The sequence below is a fragment of the Momordica charantia genome (assembly GCF_013281855.1).
Source record: "Momordica charantia cultivar OHB3-1 chromosome 5 unlocalized genomic scaffold, Mcharantia_2.0 BLBB01000005.1, whole genome shotgun sequence".
NCBI lineage: Eukaryota > Viridiplantae > Streptophyta > Magnoliopsida > Cucurbitales > Cucurbitaceae > Momordica > Momordica charantia.
The window spans coordinates 25,097,936-25,117,382 of NW_028275163.1; the positions used below are offsets into that span (position 1 = coordinate 25,097,936).

Here is a 19,447-nt window from a genome sequence, read left to right on the forward strand (position 1 = left end):
ATTTCCTACATTTCTTAATTAACAATCATTTCTTTTGAGAGATGCACATGACGTCAACTCTAATCCGAAATTAATTATTTATTAGCACACCATTTCAGACAAAAAATAAAATAATAATAATAAAACCTTAATTAACACAGTATTAGTGTTCGCTAATGCTTCCATTTTGCTCCTCATTGTTTGGCTTTCGTGTGGAATTCCACCACTGACACTGTCGCATCACCTGTATCCAAACACCCCACTTCTACCCATAGTTATTACTATTTATAATAATTTTAAATAGAATGGCATATAATGGTAAGATTAATAATTTACAAGTTGTCATATTTTTATGCAGAGTACAATTTCAATTATATTGAAAAAGAAACATAGTTATGGTCCATGGATAAAGAAAGTATTAAAGAATTATTACAAGCTCCAACATATTTTTATCTTAAAAACTACCCTCTCCAAATAATCATTTTTCTAATGATTTTCTTTTTATCTTTATATTTTATTAGATTAAACAACAAATGTAAGTTTCCTTTTTCTTTTAAATCTATTGATTAGTAGTTGATTTTATATAGTCGAACAATATTATCTAATTTGGCGAGTAATGGTTATTCTCGTGAGCATTCTCTATATAGAATTTTGAATTTTTTTTTACTCACTTTTTGTGACTATGTTTGAGTACTTTGTGGATGAGTTTTGACATTTATGAGAAAGAAAGGTGAAAAGGGAGGTTGTGGAATCTAAGATTGAGGAAGAATAATGTTATGGAGAACAAAAACGACCTGAAACGAGATAAGGAGTTGAAGCATGAGATCATCGATTGGGGGAGACCCGTGACGTAACGGGCCGGCACAAAGAACGACCTAACGTTGGGGCAGAGAACGAGGAAAGCGACCGACGGAGAACTAACCGGGTCGAGAGGGCTCGGTCCCGACCCCTGCCCAGCCCATGAATCTCCTGCCTACGATCTACGATCCCTCGGCCCTGCAACGTCGAATTAGGGTTTGACTACGGAGGTTCTGGAATCATTTTCTTCGCGGCTATAAGTAGTAATGAGATCCAACCCCGAAGAGGCAGGTGACTAATTCTTAGCTAATTATTTTCTCAACTCTCCCTCGCTAACTTAAGCATCGGAGTCCGTGTGACTAAGGTCACACCGGTTTAGATTGGTTTAATTTTGCAGTTATCGGTTCCTTTATCATCGAATTTGGTGTGTGCGAGAAGAAGAGCCGGAGGGTCAAAATCGACGCATCAACAAATACCATACCGCTCTGTCTCGACATCAGGACCTCCTCTTTTCTTTGACCAACGGGCTCTCAGATTGATAGAGATTAGGTTTTCCTTTATCTCCTCCCCCCTAGTTTTATATAAAGTGATTAATTTGTTTGTTGAATTTTGTGTGGTTCATTGGTTTATAACCCGTATTCTAATTTGATTTTGATAAAAATTATTCAAGTTTATGTTAGATTTGAACTCACCAATTTAAGTTTAAGTATATGGATAAAAATGAGTTTTTCATTATGGGAGGAAGTAAGAAGAATAATTTAAATTAAATTGAAAGATAGAATTAAGAGATTTTGATTATTGTTCTGCCCACTAAATTTATACTTAGTAACAATCTTAATACATTCGAGAATAATTTATAATCATTAACTCAATTTGATAATTAAATTGGATATATTAAATCAGAGATAACGTGATGTAATATTTAACTAACCTTTTCGATTAGATGCAAGTCAAAGATAACATTTATTATTTTCTTTTGGATTGAAAAGGAAAAATAAAGTATGAATGGGAAATCAAACATGAAAAAGCATCTAGATATCTAAAATGCGGACAAGCTAAGGAAGTAGGCCTTGGGAATGAAGAGATGAGTAGTCAATAGAGTTGGGTTTTGGGGATGGACTAAAAGGAAAAATAAAAAAAGGCAATTTTAGAGAAATGACAAATAATGAATAAAGTGACGTGTAAATCTGCTTGGCTAATTAAACGAAAGGCAAAGAGAAGATTCAAAATGAAAATGGTGACTAAAAAATTAATGTTGAACGAACCATATGTACCCACCGTTGCTTTGCAACATGAATTAAACATGGACCAAAGTCACGGTGCCTATGAAGCTATGAGGATGATGGATTTAATTTATTTAATAATTGTCATCATCCATCAATTCCTTCCTTCTCGAGTATATATGAAAATCTCTCTAATAAATAAACTCGTGTTTTAAATCAATTAGAGCATAGCTCAGCATTGTTCTTGAAAAAAAAAAGAAAAAAAAACTCGTATTTTCAATAATTTAACTTTTTTATATTACTCATTAGTTTTAAGTTAAACTACTATTTTGGTTTTTGTAATTTCAATCTTATAGTTCATTTTAGTCTGTGTACTTTACAAATGATCATTTTTGTTTCTATATATTTAACTTTAATTATTTTGATCTCGGTGATGATTTTAGTCACTCTTAACTAAATTTGAACACATATTTTACCCATACATAAACTCTTTATAATAGACACGGACTAATACATGCATGACCAAAATGTTGTCATGACACAAATGATATAAAATTTTCTAATCTCAATTTTTCTAATAAGATATATATTTATTCACTCTTTAAGAGTATATATCTAGAAGTGAACAAGTACAAGATTATCCAAGTTGGAGATGAAAATAATATAAATATAATTCTTTTAGGAAACAATAGAACAACAGATAATTATATATAGAGAATGTAGATAGGGTTAGGTAGTTCAAAAAGTAACAGATGGATCGAAAAATACGAATAAAAAGGAAGAAAGTGATTAGATTCAAGGATTAGGGCCCCCTTAGCTAAATCATAATTTCTATGGGGTTTCCCTCACTCTTTAAGGGCCCCCTCATCAGAGAGTTTGTGTGGGGGCCTAAATATATTATATTAATTTGGATCAACTTTTTTGTTTAATGGGTATCAGCGCATAAACATTTCATCAATTATAAATAATCTGGTTGAAATATCGAGAAAAGTAGGACACTTGGGTTCAAATTAAAACAATTACATTATAAAATTCCAACTTGTTTTTGGAGCAAAGGTAAGGGAAAAGACATGGGCTTGCTTTTAATTAAAAAATTACGTGTATCAACAGATGAAGTAAAAAAAAAAAAAAAAAAAAAAAAAAGCGAGATTATAGGTTAGATTGTGGGAGTTAAGAGAGAGTGATAATAAAAATACATGCAAGAAAGGCGGTGACGCAGAGAAAGTGAAAGGCAGGCACAGGATCAAATCAACACAGTACTGCGCGAGAGTGGTGGCCGTGTATGGACCGAAAGAGATGGCCGACCTTTGAATTCTCATTGGCTGTGAGGTTGCAAGCCGGTAGGTCACTGATCTAGTAGTCCTCGATGACAAACGATTTGAATTAAAATACTTATTTCAGAGTGCAGAAATTACCCACCGACTATCATTAATTAATATTATTAATGTTCAAAGAAGGGAATAACGCAGAATACGAGTTTCCTTTAAAGAAAGAAGATAAATAGCTATAAAATATTTGAGTGGACAGAGACAAGTATTATTTAGATATTTAGTGGAAAATATTTCGTTCATCACGGGTGAGTGAGGACCAATTTTATCTTCTTCAATATTATTATATATATTTGACAACTAAAAAACTGAATGTAAAAATACAAATTTTCTTTTAAAAGAATAAGATTGTGGAGACGGAGTATTTTCCATATTTGATAGTAGTTGGAATTGGAATCCCAGGTGGAGCCCACCTCGTAACCCAACGCTCTCGCCTATAAAATCCTCGGCTGTGATCGGAATAAATTTTCATTTGGATCCATATTCTCTGATTCTGTTCGGAGAGAGGCGGCGGCGGAATTAGGTGCGTGCCGAGAGCGGGATGGAGAAGCAGGGCACGTGCATTATTCACTCGCGTGGCTGCCGGTGTCGGTGAGTGGGTTGTTCATGTGCCCGTCTTCCCCATCCTGACCACTGCAACCTTTATGTCGTTAACATTCAGTTCACTCGCCTCCCATCTCTCTTCCTTTTCAGGTAAACTTTTTTTTTTTTTTTTTCGTTTCGTTTTCTAACATATCGAATATAATACAGTTCAAATCCAAGGTTAGAAATAAGAATATATTAATTATATTGAAGTTTTTGGTTCATGATTAGAGTTAATTTCAAGGATCGGACCGTGGGAAATGTCAAATGTATATCTGTGGGTAAAGGATAAATATCAGTTAATTTCAAGAAATTGAGAAGGAGATAAAGTTTAAATTCTTGGATTTGTATTGAGATTCAACTAGATTCAGAGTCAAAGTGACGAGTCCAATTTGTTGACTAAATCTTCAATTTTTCCACGTCTTGTCGCAATCAAGACTCAAACCGGATTATGCTTGTGTTTATACCACCAAAATCATTCTTTTTCCCTTCTTTTCTCTCTGTATTTAATATCTGTTTGTTTATATATAACTTTCAGAAACAATAGAAGAGTTACCAGATAAGAGCAATTATTCATTCTTGTAGCAGATGCTTTTTCCTTGGTATAAGATGGCTTATTTGTTTATTTATCTATTGAGTTGTAGAAATCGAACCATCTATCGTTAAGATGGTAATAGATATTTTATCCATATAAAATCGAGCAAAAATGCTTGAAGATGAAGTTGATAGAGGCGAAAAGAAAGGCAAATGCATGTAGTTATAGTTGAATTGAATGCTGATGTACAAAAATCATTCATATTCAATAATAATAAAGCTAAAACTCTTAGAAATTTTAGTGAAACTTTTGGAATAAAAGTAGATAAAGGAAATAAGGAAAGAAAATTTAGAGTTGGTTTATATATGCAAAAGTGACAACCAAAGATAGAGATGGGACCGGGTGGATAAAGAAACGATTTTCCAATTTATTCTCATTTCCCAATGAAGGGAGACACAGAGGCTGTACATAATTTGGATATTAAGTTTTTGCCTTCCTTAGTCCTTACTGATTTGCCACGATTGCTTATCACATTCGCCCCACGACAAACTTTGATTCATTCAGGAGGAATTCTGTTCTTTTTTGAAACATCTACTTTTGTGATTCAAGTTCGAATTAAATTCCATCACTTTCATTCAATAAAACAGATTTATACAAATGGTAATAGCAGGAAAAGTTGGATTTGATGCAAATCTTGAAAAAAAACATGGTTTGCTTTCCAAACCTAGGAAGGTTTTCTACCTTTTCTTTTTCTGCTTCTCGTTTGAGTTCAACAATTGCGAGGTGAATGGTCGAGCCATTAATCTTTAAAGATGATAATAGATGTCTTTATCCTCTTTTTAACTGCTGCCTCGTCCTTCTCCCATGAAGAAACTAAAGAAAGATATAAAAAGAAACTTTTTAAAATCAATACAATGGAAACCATCTTTGAGCATTATACGAGTCAAGCACAATGAAAGGATAAACGAAGAGAAAATAGCAGTTAGTACCACACGTTGAAACAGATGAAGATTATTCCAGAACCTTTTCTTAGCAGCAAGATTAAGCTTAATTATAACCAAATCTTCAAACAATCAATCATAATAAGTTTTTGATATGAATCAATCGCAATAATTGAAATCAATCCACTTTAAGTCTAATCAAATCTTCAAACAATCAATCATAAATGTGGAATTAATCCACTTAATATCCACAGTAAGGACACACTCTTAAACAGTTGTCCCAACAACAAACCCAAATAGAAAAGAAAAAGTAAACCAATTAACCAAACGTAATACAAAAACTATCTATATCAAAGCTTAAAGGAGCAAAGCAAGCATAAGAAATATAAATAAAGGGTAACCCTTGTTTGCGATTAATTAGGAGCCAGATATTAACATTAAGTTGTATCAACATCATATGCTTGGCGATTCTAGCTCGACGAAAGTTTCGAGCACTCAAAGTCAAATGGATTTTAAGCAAATTCAAAATTGTGAAGTTGGCAAATGAATGAGTATTATCATTATCAAATCCTTGCGGAGATCTTTCTCTCTCTTCAAAGATAATGTAGTTTGAAAGTTTTCTTTTTCTCTTTGGCTGACATTTTTTCATGCTACGACTTGTATTCACCACTTGAAAGACATCCCACCCTCCTTGTCTATCCAAGTGCGAAAGGACCTGGAATATTAAATAGAGAAATCCTAGATTTTTTTTCTAGCTACCAATATGTTAGGTTTATGTGAGATTCGTTCATTTATAATTTTTTTTTTCTTTTTGGATCTCACAACAGCTTCCAACTTCCTTTAGTGGGCTCGGAAGATCTTGAAAAGTAGATGGAGAGTGTCAACAAAGGAATCGGACGGAGTTGCCTTTGAGGAAAAAATGGAAGGCTTCCTCTCATCATATCTAAAAGCTTTTTGGTTTCTTTTTCCTTTCTCCACCAAACAACTAAAAGCTATGTTCAATCAGCTAACTTTTTTTTTTCAAGTACAACGTGTAGGGGTAGGGAATCAAACTCACAACCTTTTGGTTGGAGATTATGCCAATTACCGCTGAGCTATGCTCGTTTTAGCGTTCAATCAGCTAACTTAATATACGGTTTGAGTGTTTTCTTTGTGGAACAATTTTTCAGAAATCTTTTACAAAGTGAGGTTTAAAAAAATGGATTCTACATTGTTCAAAAGTTACTGTGCACGTATTCCTACTAATGTTTTATATGTCATCTGATATTTTTGGTAACAGTAAAGTTTTCCCCAAATTAAGAGCTATTCAAAAAGTGAAAACAACTCTACACAAAAATATTATCTAAAAAATTTACTTTTCAGACACATTTTCATGGTTCTAAAAAATAATTATTTCATAAAGTAGGGATCAATTTTTTAACACTATTCCCAAAAGGTACCATCTGTTTATACAAACAAAATTACCCAATTCTACATGGGTCTCTAACCATTATCATCCCTTTTTCAGCCCAAAACTAAAAGCTGACTACTCTTCAAATTTTAGAAAAAGGAAAGGGAGAAAATTCCATTGACAGAGACTGTCTGATGAGGTAGGAGATCCAATTTACTCAACTCCGGCTATAAGGTTCTGAGTACAACTTCCTTGCACGCGTGTAGCCTCAAGGAAGTTTTATGGTTCTGATCTAACATCTAGGCACTTTCAAGGGTTTCAATTCAAAAGCAATAGGCCACATGTTCAAGAACAATCGATGCTTTCATATAGCAAAATACAAGGAAAACAAAGTCAAGTGGCCATATCAAACATGAAAACTCAAGGTTAACCTTCTGAGCGTGTGGGATCGGAGGATTTAAAATGGTAGAACATATCCTCATCATCCACCACTGCTCTCCCATACTAAATATATGATATATCTAATTGCAAACAAGCACTAATGAGAAGATGCCAAAATGACATACATCGCATCTGTACCAGTCAGACTATGACATAACAGCATGTCTAAATTAGATTGGCTCCATAGATCCTCGTCACTTATCTTTAAAGCAGACTAATAAACTAGGATCGATTAACATGCTCATTTTCACAACTAACTAACAAAAGTTTCCACTATATGCACAGCTTAGGATTTAATAAGTTATCCTTGAAACAGAGCAAGGTATTGTGAAAAAGTAATAAATGCTTCAGTGAATCACCTTTGATAAAAATTTTGGGGGAAATAAAAGGAAGTGGATTATGGTCTATGCAAATGAAAATTTTTAATATGGCTCAATAAAAAGCAAGCACAGCTTTAAGTTTTCGCTTACATTTACATTATCAGATGTTGGATTGGCAGTAAACCTCGCCCACCCCTGGAGGTTGAAGGGTGTATCCTCACCTTCTTCAGGTAGAAGATTACGTGAAATATTGATTCCCGACTACCACAACATCAGCAGATAGCTCAAACAAAGTCGTCATTGCAATACCTGCCCAACATAGAGAAGCCTTTTCATTCTCTAATAAATCTAAATAAATTACAAGCTTGATTGTTTTGATTCCAAGAGACCACAACAGTATTATCCTTCTTGTAAGATATGCAGGGGAATAACAACATTTGAAGCAAAGCATGAAGCAACAACCCGTACCTTTGTTCCTCACCCTATTGAGTGTAGGGTTAAACAAAAAAGGTTGGTCCATTACAGAATGAATAAGTGAACTGTTCAAGCATAGCCGTGATGACTTCTACAGTTCAAGTGCTCTGAAATCTGCAGGGTTGGTTTTCTTTATACGCCTACTAGATCTCCTAATGTAGTTTCCAGGCTCTTAACAGAAGTTAGTTCATTTCCAGAGCTCAGGAGCAGTATTTCCCAAGCCTTAGCACCTGGGGAAAAGTTCTTGCCAACCATTAACGTGAGCAACTCAAGTGCTTTGCCGACCATGCCTCTTTTGCACAACCAAGAAAGAATCTCTCCAAAAGTTGAAATCTGAGGAGGGAAACAACCTCCTAGCATTTCCTCCAGTATGATACAAGCTTCAATTACTTCACCATTATTAAATAAACCATTGATCATAATCCTAAAAGTCAGCAAGTTTTCTGCCAGACCCTTTAGTTGCATCTCACTTCTAAGCTTCCTAGCCTCGTCGAGCTTCCTGGTTTTACAGAAAGTTTCCAAGAGAATATTGTAAGTAATCACATTAGGCTTGCATCCCAATTCCTCCATACGCGAAATCATTTGAATTCCTGCTCCCGGATCACCTTGTTTGCATAATCCATGTATGTACACGTTATATGTATAAATATCAGGAATTAAACCAAATAGAAGCAATTCATCAAACAGCTCATCTGCCATCTTATAGTCCCCATCCCCAATCACCCCATTCAAGACCATAGTATAAGAAACAATGTCAGGCTTGAAACCATCGGCCTTCATTTTATTCAATAGATCGAGAGCATCAGAACTCATCCCTCTCCTAACGAAAAACTTAATTATATTAGAATAATCCACAACACAGGGACAGAATCCTTTTTGCCTCATTTGCTCCAGAAAACTAAGAACCTCACTGCTAGAGGATCTCTTTTGTTCGCAGAGCGATGATAAGATAAAAGAGCAGATTCCGGGATTAAGACCATACCCTTCCGTTATCATATTGTTGAAAATCTCCATGGCATGCCCGACTCTATTAATTTTACATAAGGCAGTAATTAGAATCCGGAATGTCGACTCTTCGAGCCTAATACCCATAGCCTGGCTATTCAATATGATCTCGGGAACCATTCGGATACCTTCACCGTTTTTACAGAGCAAGAAAAGTAAAGGGTTGAGCGACAACGTAGAGGGAACGCACCTGAACATGGGAATCCTACGAAAAATAGTGATGGCATCTTGAATTCTGTTCATTCGTCCGTAAAATTTGATGAGGTCGGCAAATATGTACTCTGGGGTTTCAAATTTCTCGACACGTTCAAGACGATCAAGAACAAGGGGAATGTGGTGGAATTGGGATGTTCGAGCTAGGGTTTTGAGGACGAAGTGGTAAGCATTGGGGGTCGGGTGGCAGCAGTAGGCTTTGAAGGAGCTTACGAGAGCGGAAAGAAGGTAAGGTTGGTCGGAATTCGATTGTTCCGGCGAATTTGCAGCTTGCTTTAGGATTCGCAAAGCTTCGTCCTGATCGAAAGTTTGATGCCATTTGGTTTTGTAAGGTGAAAATGGCCACTTCCTGTGCTTTCTGAGGAAGTTGTTGCTCCTCTTTACAACGCTGAAGCTCGCCATTTTGGAAGTGTAGACCACAACTATAATTCTGCCTACGATTTTATTGCTTCAAATCACAAATATTTAGTTTTCTCTCGTGTCTGAGCGTAGTCGTCTTGTGTGGCTGATTTCAGTCAAATGGAAGCAGTGAAAGGTAAAGAAACACTTACTCTTTGTGTCGTGGGTAATGAAAAGTATCTGGAAAGTTCACAAGAACACCATTATAGATTGCATTAGGGAAAATATGTTCATGATCCAATTCATGAGCAACATTCAGAAGACACGAATTATCAATAGCGGTCCATGGTTTTGATAAATCAATTTTGCTTATTGCGAGCCCGAATACTGTAGTACTACCAAAAGATTTGAAGTTCCATTCAGAAGACACGAATTACAAATTTAAAACGAAACAAATTTGATTTTCCTTTGAATCATCATGGATATTGGATTTAGAAACGGAAGATTGGGTATCCAAGTATTCGAGTATCTCCACAATTGTCCGTTTTGCTTTTAGTTTCATCCAAAATGTCTCATAGCAATTAAGATAATTGTCTCTCTTCGTCATGATCATTCTCATCCCTAGTCAATATGGGACTTTATTTGCAATCACGTTACAAATCCAACACCATCTAATATTTCAAAATAAAATCCAAAACATTCTACTTATAACTAGGTTCTAAGTTACTAACCATTGTTAAAATAAGAATTAAAAAGAAAAAAAAAACAAACCTAGCTGGCGGCAGCTAGGTCACTATGTTTTTGACATAATATGCTGCATACAATTTGTATCTCAAATGGATGAACAAAACATTGAGCAGCTACGGTGTAACTTGATTAGGAAAAAAGTGGATAATATATTAATATTGGGTTGTGTTAATGGGCCTACAGAAAGGTCCAGCCAAAAGCCCAAAATTAGGCCTGAACGAGAACATCCCGACGTTTTTTATTTTTTTAGTACATCCATACGATAATTTTATCAATGCCAGCGAAGCCAACGGATATAAATAATCATGATGCGTTCAAAGATTTATGAATGGCCTTTCTGTTTAAAAATATATATATAAAAATTAATATAACTGAACGTTAATTACCATATATATTTCATTGATTCAACAAATGAGATTAAAAAGAAAATAAGAGGAAAAAACGAGGACAATAATTAAAATAAACATCTAGAAAATAAATGGATTAAAATAGAGGTAACTTAAAATAGATGCACCAAAATAAATATTTTAAAAACTAAAAGTTGAAGATAAAAATAATATTTAAATCAAAACAATGAATATATATTCTTCGTTTTTAAATTCCAGATCATCTCCAATTTGTAAGCTTTATTACACGGTCGTGGAAAATATATAGGACAGAGAAAGATGGACGATCCAGAAGTCAACCCTTCACCAACCTCATGAGTAATGGGCGAAGTGACCAAGTTGCTTCTCCAAGAGTACTCATTGACTGCCTTAAATACCAAGTCCTCGTTGACTTCATAATATAATATGTATATGTCTGCTTTATTTGCAGATAATAATTCAAAGCAGTCATTCATCTAATTTAGTATTTGTCTTTCATCTAATTTAGAATTAATAAATCTGCTTTATCTTAAATGTAGGATGAAGTATTTCACATTTCTTATCATTTAAATTCAAATTAAATGGCTAACATAAGTATAACTCAGTGATAATTGGTACGTACTATTTTCTTCAAAATTTGAGGTTCGATCCCTTATATTCTCAATTGTTGTAAAAAAGGTTAAATTAAGTGTATAATTAATGGTAAAAGTATCTATTTCTTTTATTAAAATTATGGGTAAATTCTCATCCATCATATTTGTTGTATTAAAAAAATGTTAAAATACACCTTTGGTTTTTGAACTTTGAACAAAGTAACGATTTAGTCCATATACTTTTAAATTAGTTACGATTTAGTTCCTACCATTAAAACTTAGGTTAGATTTAACGGTCTTGTGATGTAGCAAATCCACGTGTACAAATAAAATTGCCAGCCGTGCGAGTTGGTTCAATATCTAGTTCAAACTTAAGCCGACCTAGGATTAAAGAAAAAAGATAATTAAAAAAATTATCTCCTCCATCTTGCCTCCGGCTCCCACCGAAGCTTTCTGTCTGAGTCTTCCAAGCCCACCCACCGCCGACATCGTCGTGTCCGGCACCACCTCCATCTCCAGCACACCATGCACCAACGTAACGACAACTATAGCTCTAGTTTCTCCGCCGCCGTCGGATGATGTAATTTCTTATACGTGGCGTGAGGTACCCCTCTTCCGAAATTCCAATCAAAATCCAGTTCATCAAGGATTGCCCAATTTCCATCCCAATATTATAATTTCTTCCAAAACAACTCATTCCCTAATAATTTGTTCTCTCAATCAATCTCAATTTCAGTTTTCTTCCGCTGATCTATTATATTAATTCAACACCACGCACTCATCTGGTTTTTTCCTTTTTTTTATAGACTAATTCGAGATTTTCTAAAATGGAAGTTGGATCATTCTTCTTCTTCCCTCACTAGCTTGCTTCTTCTTCTTTCGTTTCTAATAGCCAATTCGGTAGGATTTCTTTTTCTTTAATTTCTTATTTCTCCTCTTTTTCTATTTGGCGTGACATTAGATTAGATACTGGGAGGGGTTTCTTTTGGTCTTGATATCCATTTTTTTTAATAATATTGACCGACGAAGAAGCGGCTCTTCGGCGGTGGCAGGAAAACCAGAGTTGCAGTAGTCGTTGGTGCATGGTGTGGCGCTGTCGGAGATGGAGGTGGTGCAGGGAACAATGGCATCGACGGTGTATTGAGCTTGGACGACTCAGACGACAACTTTGGTGGTGGGAGACTTGAGATAGTCAAGATGGGGAGGTAATTTTTTCAATTATTATTTTTCTTTAATCCTAGGCAGGTTTAAGTCTGAACCAACCCAATATCAAACCGACTTGCATAGTTGGCCATTTTATTCGTGCATGTGGATTTGCCACATCACAAAACCGTTAAATCTAACATAAATTTTAAGGGTAGGAACTAAATTGTAACTACATGGACTAAATCGTTACTTCCTTCAAAGTTCAAGGACCAAATATGTATTTTAACCTTAAAAAAATATATATGAGCTTTTTGAAAAATAGATTTCGTTGAATAAACGGGTTTAGTGCTACCTCAAAATTTTTATTTTTTAAATAAAATAATTATAATACTCTCTTCTTCTTTTTTATTTCTTGATTAGTATTCTTGTAAGTTTTTGTTTCTACAAGTTTATAGACTCAATGATCCAGTAGTTCTTCACACCAAACATTATCCTTAAAATGTATATATAAAAATTGAAATTTATGAAATAGTATTTTTAATTGGTTCTGGCCCCCAACTTGAGGCATGCACATTGCCCCCATGCAAGTTGTTATATAAACAATATCCATACATTCAATCTTATTCTCTCATTTTTTTTCTAAGGACTAATCTTAGGTCGTGTTTGGGAGGCCAAAATCACTTTTATCATTGTCAAAATCATTTCTATTTTTATTGATTGTGTCTGACAAATTAAAAAATTGATTTTTAATGTATCATTTGAATAGTGATTTTAGAAAATCAATTATATGTAAATCTTTTTTTTCAAAACCACTTATTCTATTATCATTTCTAATTTCCGCTGTGGCTACACGAGAAATTATCCTCTACAAACTAATAACTAATAAAAGGGGTCTTCAAACTTCAGCCACCTACTGTGTTCATTTTATTATTTGGTTTAAGGTTTGTGGAGGATAATTCCTCCTAGCCACTGTGGCACTATTTTTTAATGATAGTCTAATTAAAAAGAAACAAACGTGGTGGGTCCACATTTGGCCGCCCAGCTTGCTTCGCCGCCGTGTTACGGAATCTCGCGGCGGAAGAACGGAACGAGGGAATAAATAGCACGCGGTGCTTTATCATTATTCTATTGTCTTTTTTTTTTCCATAACTTTTAGGATAAATATAAAGCCAGGTACAAATTGTGTCCATGACATGTGATATGCACACATATTTAAAAATTTGTCTTCTGTCTTTTAAAACTATCCATATTGGGTAGGTATGATCTACCAATAAAATGGAGTTTAGTCCAAGCGAAGTATAATTTAGCAGTAATTGATATATACTTCTAATCAAGAGGTTGTGAGTTCAAATCCCCTTTCCAACATGTTGTACTAAAAAAAATTAAAATGAAGTTTTATTGGGGTGGAAGCTGACTCCAATAAGTATAAATTTGAATTTATTTACGCTCAAACGGAGAAGAAACAACAATACAGAAGTTCGGACCTCCCACTCTGATATCATCTTAAGGATGAATAAACCACCACTTAACTCAAAAGCTTAAGCTGATTGATTGGCTAAATTTAATTAATTTATGAGTATCTCAATATCCTAACCTTTACCTGATTTACTAAAAAAATTTATTGGAATTTACTTGTTTCAACATCCGTGGGAAAGGGGCAGAAATTAATAAGTTTACTGGATTAGACTTTTAATCTTAATTTTGTAATAGATAATTAAATTAAAATGTAACAATATTAGATAAGTAATTTACCTTAAACGGTATGAAATTATGCAAATTTATTATCTCAGTTAGGGATTTCACTGAATTCATTTGAAATTAGTTGGTAATTAAACGGACCATTGCCCCAACAAATTGAAAATAATTACACGCGGCTGGGCCGAATTTCTCGTAGTTACTATTATTATTATTTGGAGTTATCGGTTAGATAAAGCTATGGCCCTTCGGAGCTGTACAAAATATCTGGATAAGATAATTAGTACATATTTGACTTAGTCTTGGCGAAAGTAAAATAATAAAATAATGGTGTTAGATTTATTATTTATATATAAAAAGTATTACCCCTTCTGCTCTTCAATATCGAAAATTTGACAATTTAATATTTTTTAAAAGAAAGTCTCCATTACCTTTCTATTAATCGGTAAACATTTAATAATCTTCATTGGTAAGTAATATAAGTATTTTCCTATAAATAAACATCAGACATTAGTCCATAATCCTTACTATAATACCCAATACGCTCTTGATACTTGATACTATGTAAGGGGGACACATCTACATCCACAAGATCCACAAATATAAGTCTGTTTAATTTTTAAAATAAAATAAGAGTGCTACGAATTTTATTATTTATATATGGAAAATACTAGGCTCCTTACTGGTGGGATCGACTTTTATCTCTAGTATCGAAAGTTTGACAACTTATTATGTTACGAGGGTAAAATAATAGACAATCACGTATTGTGCAGTTGAGTAAGTTAGACAGACTTGATAATGTCAGGCTGTGAAGGATGAATCATGTCAGTCTCGAGATACATTTGATTAAGTGTGGTTAACTATCGTCACATGTCTGGCCATCGAGATATGCTGCGGAGAGAATCTCAACCTTCCTAATTAATTGATTCACATTTATTCATCTATAGAAAAGAATTGATAATCCTTTATCGAGGTATGTTCGAATCCCTTCTAAATATACCGTATCCATTCTCCGAAATTCCAATGCTCACCTTTTATCTCGTAGGTCACCTAGCTTGACTCAAAGGTTTATTGTTTGGAGGAACATTCCCATGTGTGAACATATTATTTACAAAAAGATATTTTCTTCCATAATTATCAAACATTAAATAACGGCGAAAATAAGATTGATTGTTAGTGAGTAGCCCAATATTTTCCTATAAATATACACCATAGGCATTAACCCATAGCCTCCGGCAATAACATCCAACGCGCATTCGATACAACCGAGGGACAGATCCCACAGATATCATCAGTTCCTTGAATTTTCTGTTCTAATTCCGTAATCCGTATGGCGAATCCGTCGACGATCCCGCTGCCGGCGGCGACAGCTTATCCGCCGCTGACGACTCCGGTGGCCGTGATAAGCCCCCAGTACTGCGCGCCGTACCCCGTGGATCTGAGAATCACCAAGAAGCTGATGACCCTGGCCGAAGGCGGGTTCGCCGTCACTGACGTCAACGGCACCCTCATGTTCAAGATCAAAGGTTCCGTCTTCAGCCTTCACGATCGCCGCCTCCTTCTTGACGCCGCCGGGAATCCCGTCATCTCCTTCCACCAAAAGGTCCTTTTTATTTAATTTTAATTTTAAAATTTGTCCTTTAGATCTAGCCTGCTGGGCAACGAAAATTAGTAAATTAATTATTTATATAGAAAAATTAGTTTTGTTGGTTGCACCTGCAGCTGCTTTCGGCGCATAGAAAATGGTATGCGTACAGAGGAGAGAGCTCAGATTCGAAGGATCTACTGTTCACGGTGAAGAAGTCGTCGGTAATCCAGCTGAGAACTCAACTGGATGTCGTGTTAGCGAGAAACGACGCGTCGGAAAGCAGCTGCGATTTTAAGATAAAAGGAAGCTGGATGGAGAGATCGTGCACGATTTACCTTGGGGACGGCTCCACCATAATCGCTCAGGTCAGGAGAAATTGAATGAATGAATTTAATTAATTTGAGAAATTGAAATATATATATAATTAACTGAAATTTCGTACGCGGTGGTGCTTGGCAGATGCATAAGCAGCATAATTTGCAGAGCATCGTGTTTGACAAAGACACGTTCGGAGTGACGGTGTATCCGAACGTGGACTACGGCTTCATAGTGGCGCTGGTGGTCATTCTGTATGAGATCAACGAGGACAGAAGCGGCAACGATTAAAATTACAACCACAACCCATCTCTCTCTCCCACGTGTAATCTAATGAATCACCTAATTTACCTACGCTTAGATTTGGACTTTTCTTTTCTTTTCTTTTAATATGTAATTTAAATGTTGTTGTGCTGTTTCTACGAATTTTATATATGTTTAGGATCTTGTCTTGAGATGTGTAGGGGTTGATTTGGTTGCACTCCATCGATATAATAATGTTGTTACTTTTTTCTTAAACCTTGAATCAAAGTCGTGTAGCTTACATTAGTGTCAACGACCATCTACTACTATAATAGACGTTGCAGGATTCATCTCAAATGGAAAATCTCTGACTACGTGCATCTCGATACTTGAACTAGGAGGGGTATCTCCAATTCTGGTCATAGTATACATGGTGTTACTTTATTTTACTTTACATTTTTCTTTTATTTGTAAAAGTTTTATATTCAAATAATTATAAAGTTACATCAACAATATTAAGTAATTGTAATGCTATTTTTATCGTTGTGGTTAATTGAGCCAGAGATAATTGAGTTGATGCAAGTAAGTGTTAGGGTTTCAACTAAGATATGCAAACAAAGTTTGGTTAGGGAAGAGGTCGGTGATCCATAGTATCTAGATGAAAACAATTTATCTCTATTGGTACGAGATTTTTTGGGTGAAACCAAAATCAAAGTTATGAGAATTGTGCCAATAGCTTCTAATATCATAAAATTATGGTGATACTTAGAAGTACGAGGGTATCATTATCCTCCATGAGTAGAATATGCCAAAAGATGGTAAATACTCAGACGTTCAAATTAAGTGTTAGCTTGACCTATTTGTTTTCACGTGAATCTCTACTGTTTGATTAGTTTACCTATAAAAATCAAATGTTTGAATTCACGAATTAGCTACCACACTTGATTTTTTAGACATTTTAAAGTGATTCAATTTCTTTTAAGCCCGTATCCATAATACAGTCATGTATTTGAAGTTAATTGGGAAATTGGGCTGAATAGCCCTTTTACAAAGTAGTTTGTTTTTTACCAAATCTATGTTTATAGATTTTTAATTTTTACTCTTACTCGCTCTCGTTCTCTCTCCTCCCTCCTCTTGCTCTCTCTCCTCTTCCTCTTCCTTTCTTCCTTCTTCCCCTCTCCTCTCTTCTATTAATTTCTAGTAGTAAAAAAAAGAAAAGAGGAAGGGAGAAATTTAAAACAAAATAGAAGAATGAAAGAAAAATATTCATACGTTGCAGAAAAGAGAAAAAAAAAAGAGAAGAAAACAAGGAAAATAAAGAATGGGTTAATGGGAAATAAAAGAGAAAAAAAATCTGTAAAAAGAGGAATAATTTGGTATCAAAGATGATAGATTAAAAAAATATAAGTTTTAAAAAAGTAAGTAAAAAACAATACTGTCTCGATAAAACAACTATTCAGCCCAAGAATCCAAGTTAATTCATTTTAAAGATATTAATTAATAATACTACGCGGCACGATTAAACTAAAACAAAGGGACAAATACCTTTTAATATGGTCTAGTAATCTATGAATTTAAGAAATTAAAATAATGGTCTATCCAACCTACCTGGCCTATACATTGCACAACTAAACAAAACATGAACCCAAATATTTATTGTTTAAAAAAACACAAATATTTATTAATATATTCTATTTATATATGAAAATTTAACCGGTAGCAATGACTTAATTCGAACCTAATTTAATGGATATAAGTTAAAACATGGTCGTAATCTTAATATAGTTCAATTGATTAAAATATTATTTTTGATCAAAACGTTGTAAGTTCGAACTATCACACCCACATTTTAAATTCGAACTACCACCCATGTTATTGTAAAAAAATAAAAATAAAAAATAAAAAAGATGGCTCTTCAATCTTTCACTCGGAATTTTAATAAATGTGATGATTTTGTCTGCAGGCATAAATTTGTTACATTTGTGGCAATAAAGGGTATTATTGTTATTAAATTTATTAAATCAGTGAGTGGATGATTCACCTCCAAATCAAAAGCTGTGATCTTTCCACCACCACCAAAGGGCTTTCTACTTTCGTAACCCACTTTTTTATTGGACGGTGACGTATTTAATTATTGTTAATTTCCATCCTTCTTCTTCTCATTATTCATTTATTTTAATTCTTTTAGAATTTCTTCAATTCATTATTAAATTACTATTTCAAAGAAAAAAAAACTCATTACTAAATTACCATTAATGTGGTTCATATGTAATATAAAAATTAAAGACTCATAAACCAAAATTCTACCGAACACGATTAAAATAGGTCGTATATTATCATAATATTCTATTTAAATGGTGTGTTTGACTTCTCGTATAATTTTATCTAACTGGTCGAGACATTAATTATCTTTTTAAGATTAGAAGTCCAAATCCTTCACTTTTTTTTGTTGAAGTGACACAACTTTTTTTTGTTGAAGTGAAACTTTTGTGTTGGGTCGAGAATCAAAATTTTCATTACCTTTACGATGTTTACTAAAATATATTAATGAGTGGATTCATCTCAAATTTGGGAACCACCAATTCTATTTATCTAAAGAATTTCATTAATTAAATTCTCATTTCTTATTTTAGGTTCCAATATATTTTTTGAGTGATTATCTTGCAGACTTTTATTCTTTTATCTCAACTAATGAGAGTTAGAAATTTTAATTAATTGTTTTATAATTTCAATCTTTACTTATGCTAGAAATAATTTTTCTTATAATAAAAGTATATTTATTATATTTTTAGTACATGTAGTTTTTTTTAAATAAAATAATGAATTTAGACTCCATGTTAGCTATTTAATTTTAATTAGTTATGTTAATTGTTTAATTTTGTAAAATCTCATAATTGACACATTGTCTTTAACCAAGAGGTTATGAATTCGAATTCCAACGTACACTCCCATTTGTTGTAAAAAAAAAGTATATTTTAAAATAAAATATTGTGAAAACGAGAGTGGTTTATAATTGTAATAAATTTGGTTACAGGGCTAATTAGGAATAATGGAAAAAGGAAGTGGCATATATGTTATTATGTTATATATTATATTTTCCGTTGAAGAAAAAACAAAAGCCAATCAACCGAAGACGCGGAATAAGTCTCCTTAATTATGGGTCCCGCTCCCAATGGCAAGCCATAAT

At 33.9% G+C, this 19,447-nt stretch overlaps 2 protein-coding genes and 2 long non-coding RNA genes across 5 annotated transcripts; 3 read left to right on the forward strand and 1 right to left on the reverse strand.

Moving 5' to 3' along the window:
- Positions 1-3,208: 3,208 nt before the first annotated feature.
- LOC148211592 (uncharacterized) lies at positions 3,209-6,537 on the forward strand. The gene is made up of 3 exons (XR_015791045.1): positions 3,209-3,340; positions 3,731-4,021; positions 6,214-6,537. It is a non-coding gene; the product is annotated as an uncharacterized LOC148211592 (long non-coding RNA).
- LOC111024060 (Pentatricopeptide repeat (PPR) superfamily protein) lies at positions 5,059-9,898 on the reverse strand. Of its 2 annotated transcripts, XM_022301642.2 has the most exons (4): positions 9,207-9,898; positions 8,006-9,038; positions 7,688-7,846; positions 5,059-5,318 (listed from the first exon to the last, which is right to left on the reverse strand). In XM_022301642.2, exons 1-2 carry the CDS (start codon positions 9,629-9,631, stop codon positions 8,144-8,146), a joined length of 1,320 nt encoding a protein of 439 aa, XP_022157334.1. In that variant the 5' UTR covers positions 9,632-9,898; the 3' UTR covers positions 5,059-5,318; positions 7,688-7,846; positions 8,006-8,143. The 2 variants fall into 2 exon arrangements, with proteins under 2 accessions (XP_022157334.1, XP_022157332.1); XM_022301640.2 differs by having other exon boundaries at positions 8,006-9,897.
- Positions 9,899-11,680: 1,782 nt separating this feature from the next.
- Positions 11,681-13,083, forward strand: LOC148211593 (uncharacterized). The gene is made up of 3 exons (XR_015791005.1): positions 11,681-11,877; positions 12,080-12,173; positions 12,303-13,083. It is a non-coding gene; the product is annotated as an uncharacterized LOC148211593 (long non-coding RNA).
- Positions 13,084-15,317: 2,234 nt separating this feature from the next.
- Positions 15,318-16,536, forward strand: LOC111024011 (LURP-one-like protein (DUF567)). The gene is made up of 3 exons (XM_022301567.2): positions 15,318-15,717; positions 15,837-16,067; positions 16,162-16,536. The coding sequence occupies exons 1-3, from the start codon at positions 15,445-15,447 to the stop codon at positions 16,306-16,308; spliced, it is 651 nt and encodes a 216-aa protein (XP_022157259.1). The 5' UTR covers positions 15,318-15,444; the 3' UTR covers positions 16,309-16,536.
- The last annotated feature ends 2,911 nt before the right edge of the window (positions 16,537-19,447 follow it).

Coding starts and splice junctions, on each gene's coding strand:
- LOC111024060 (XM_022301640.2), bottom strand. CDS start 9,631: ATGGCGAGCTTCAGCGTTGTAAAGAGGAGCAACAACTTCCTCAGAAAG.
- LOC111024011 (XM_022301567.2), top strand. CDS start 15,445: ATGGCGAATCCGTCGACGATCCCGCTGCCGGCGGCGACAGCTTATCCG. Junction 15,718..15,836: donor TCATCTCCTTCCACCAAAAG/GTCCTTTTTATT, acceptor TTGCACCTGCAG/CTGCTTTCGGCGCATAGAAA. Junction 16,068..16,161: donor GCTCCACCATAATCGCTCAG/GTCAGGAGAAAT, acceptor GGTGCTTGGCAG/ATGCATAAGCAGCATAATTT.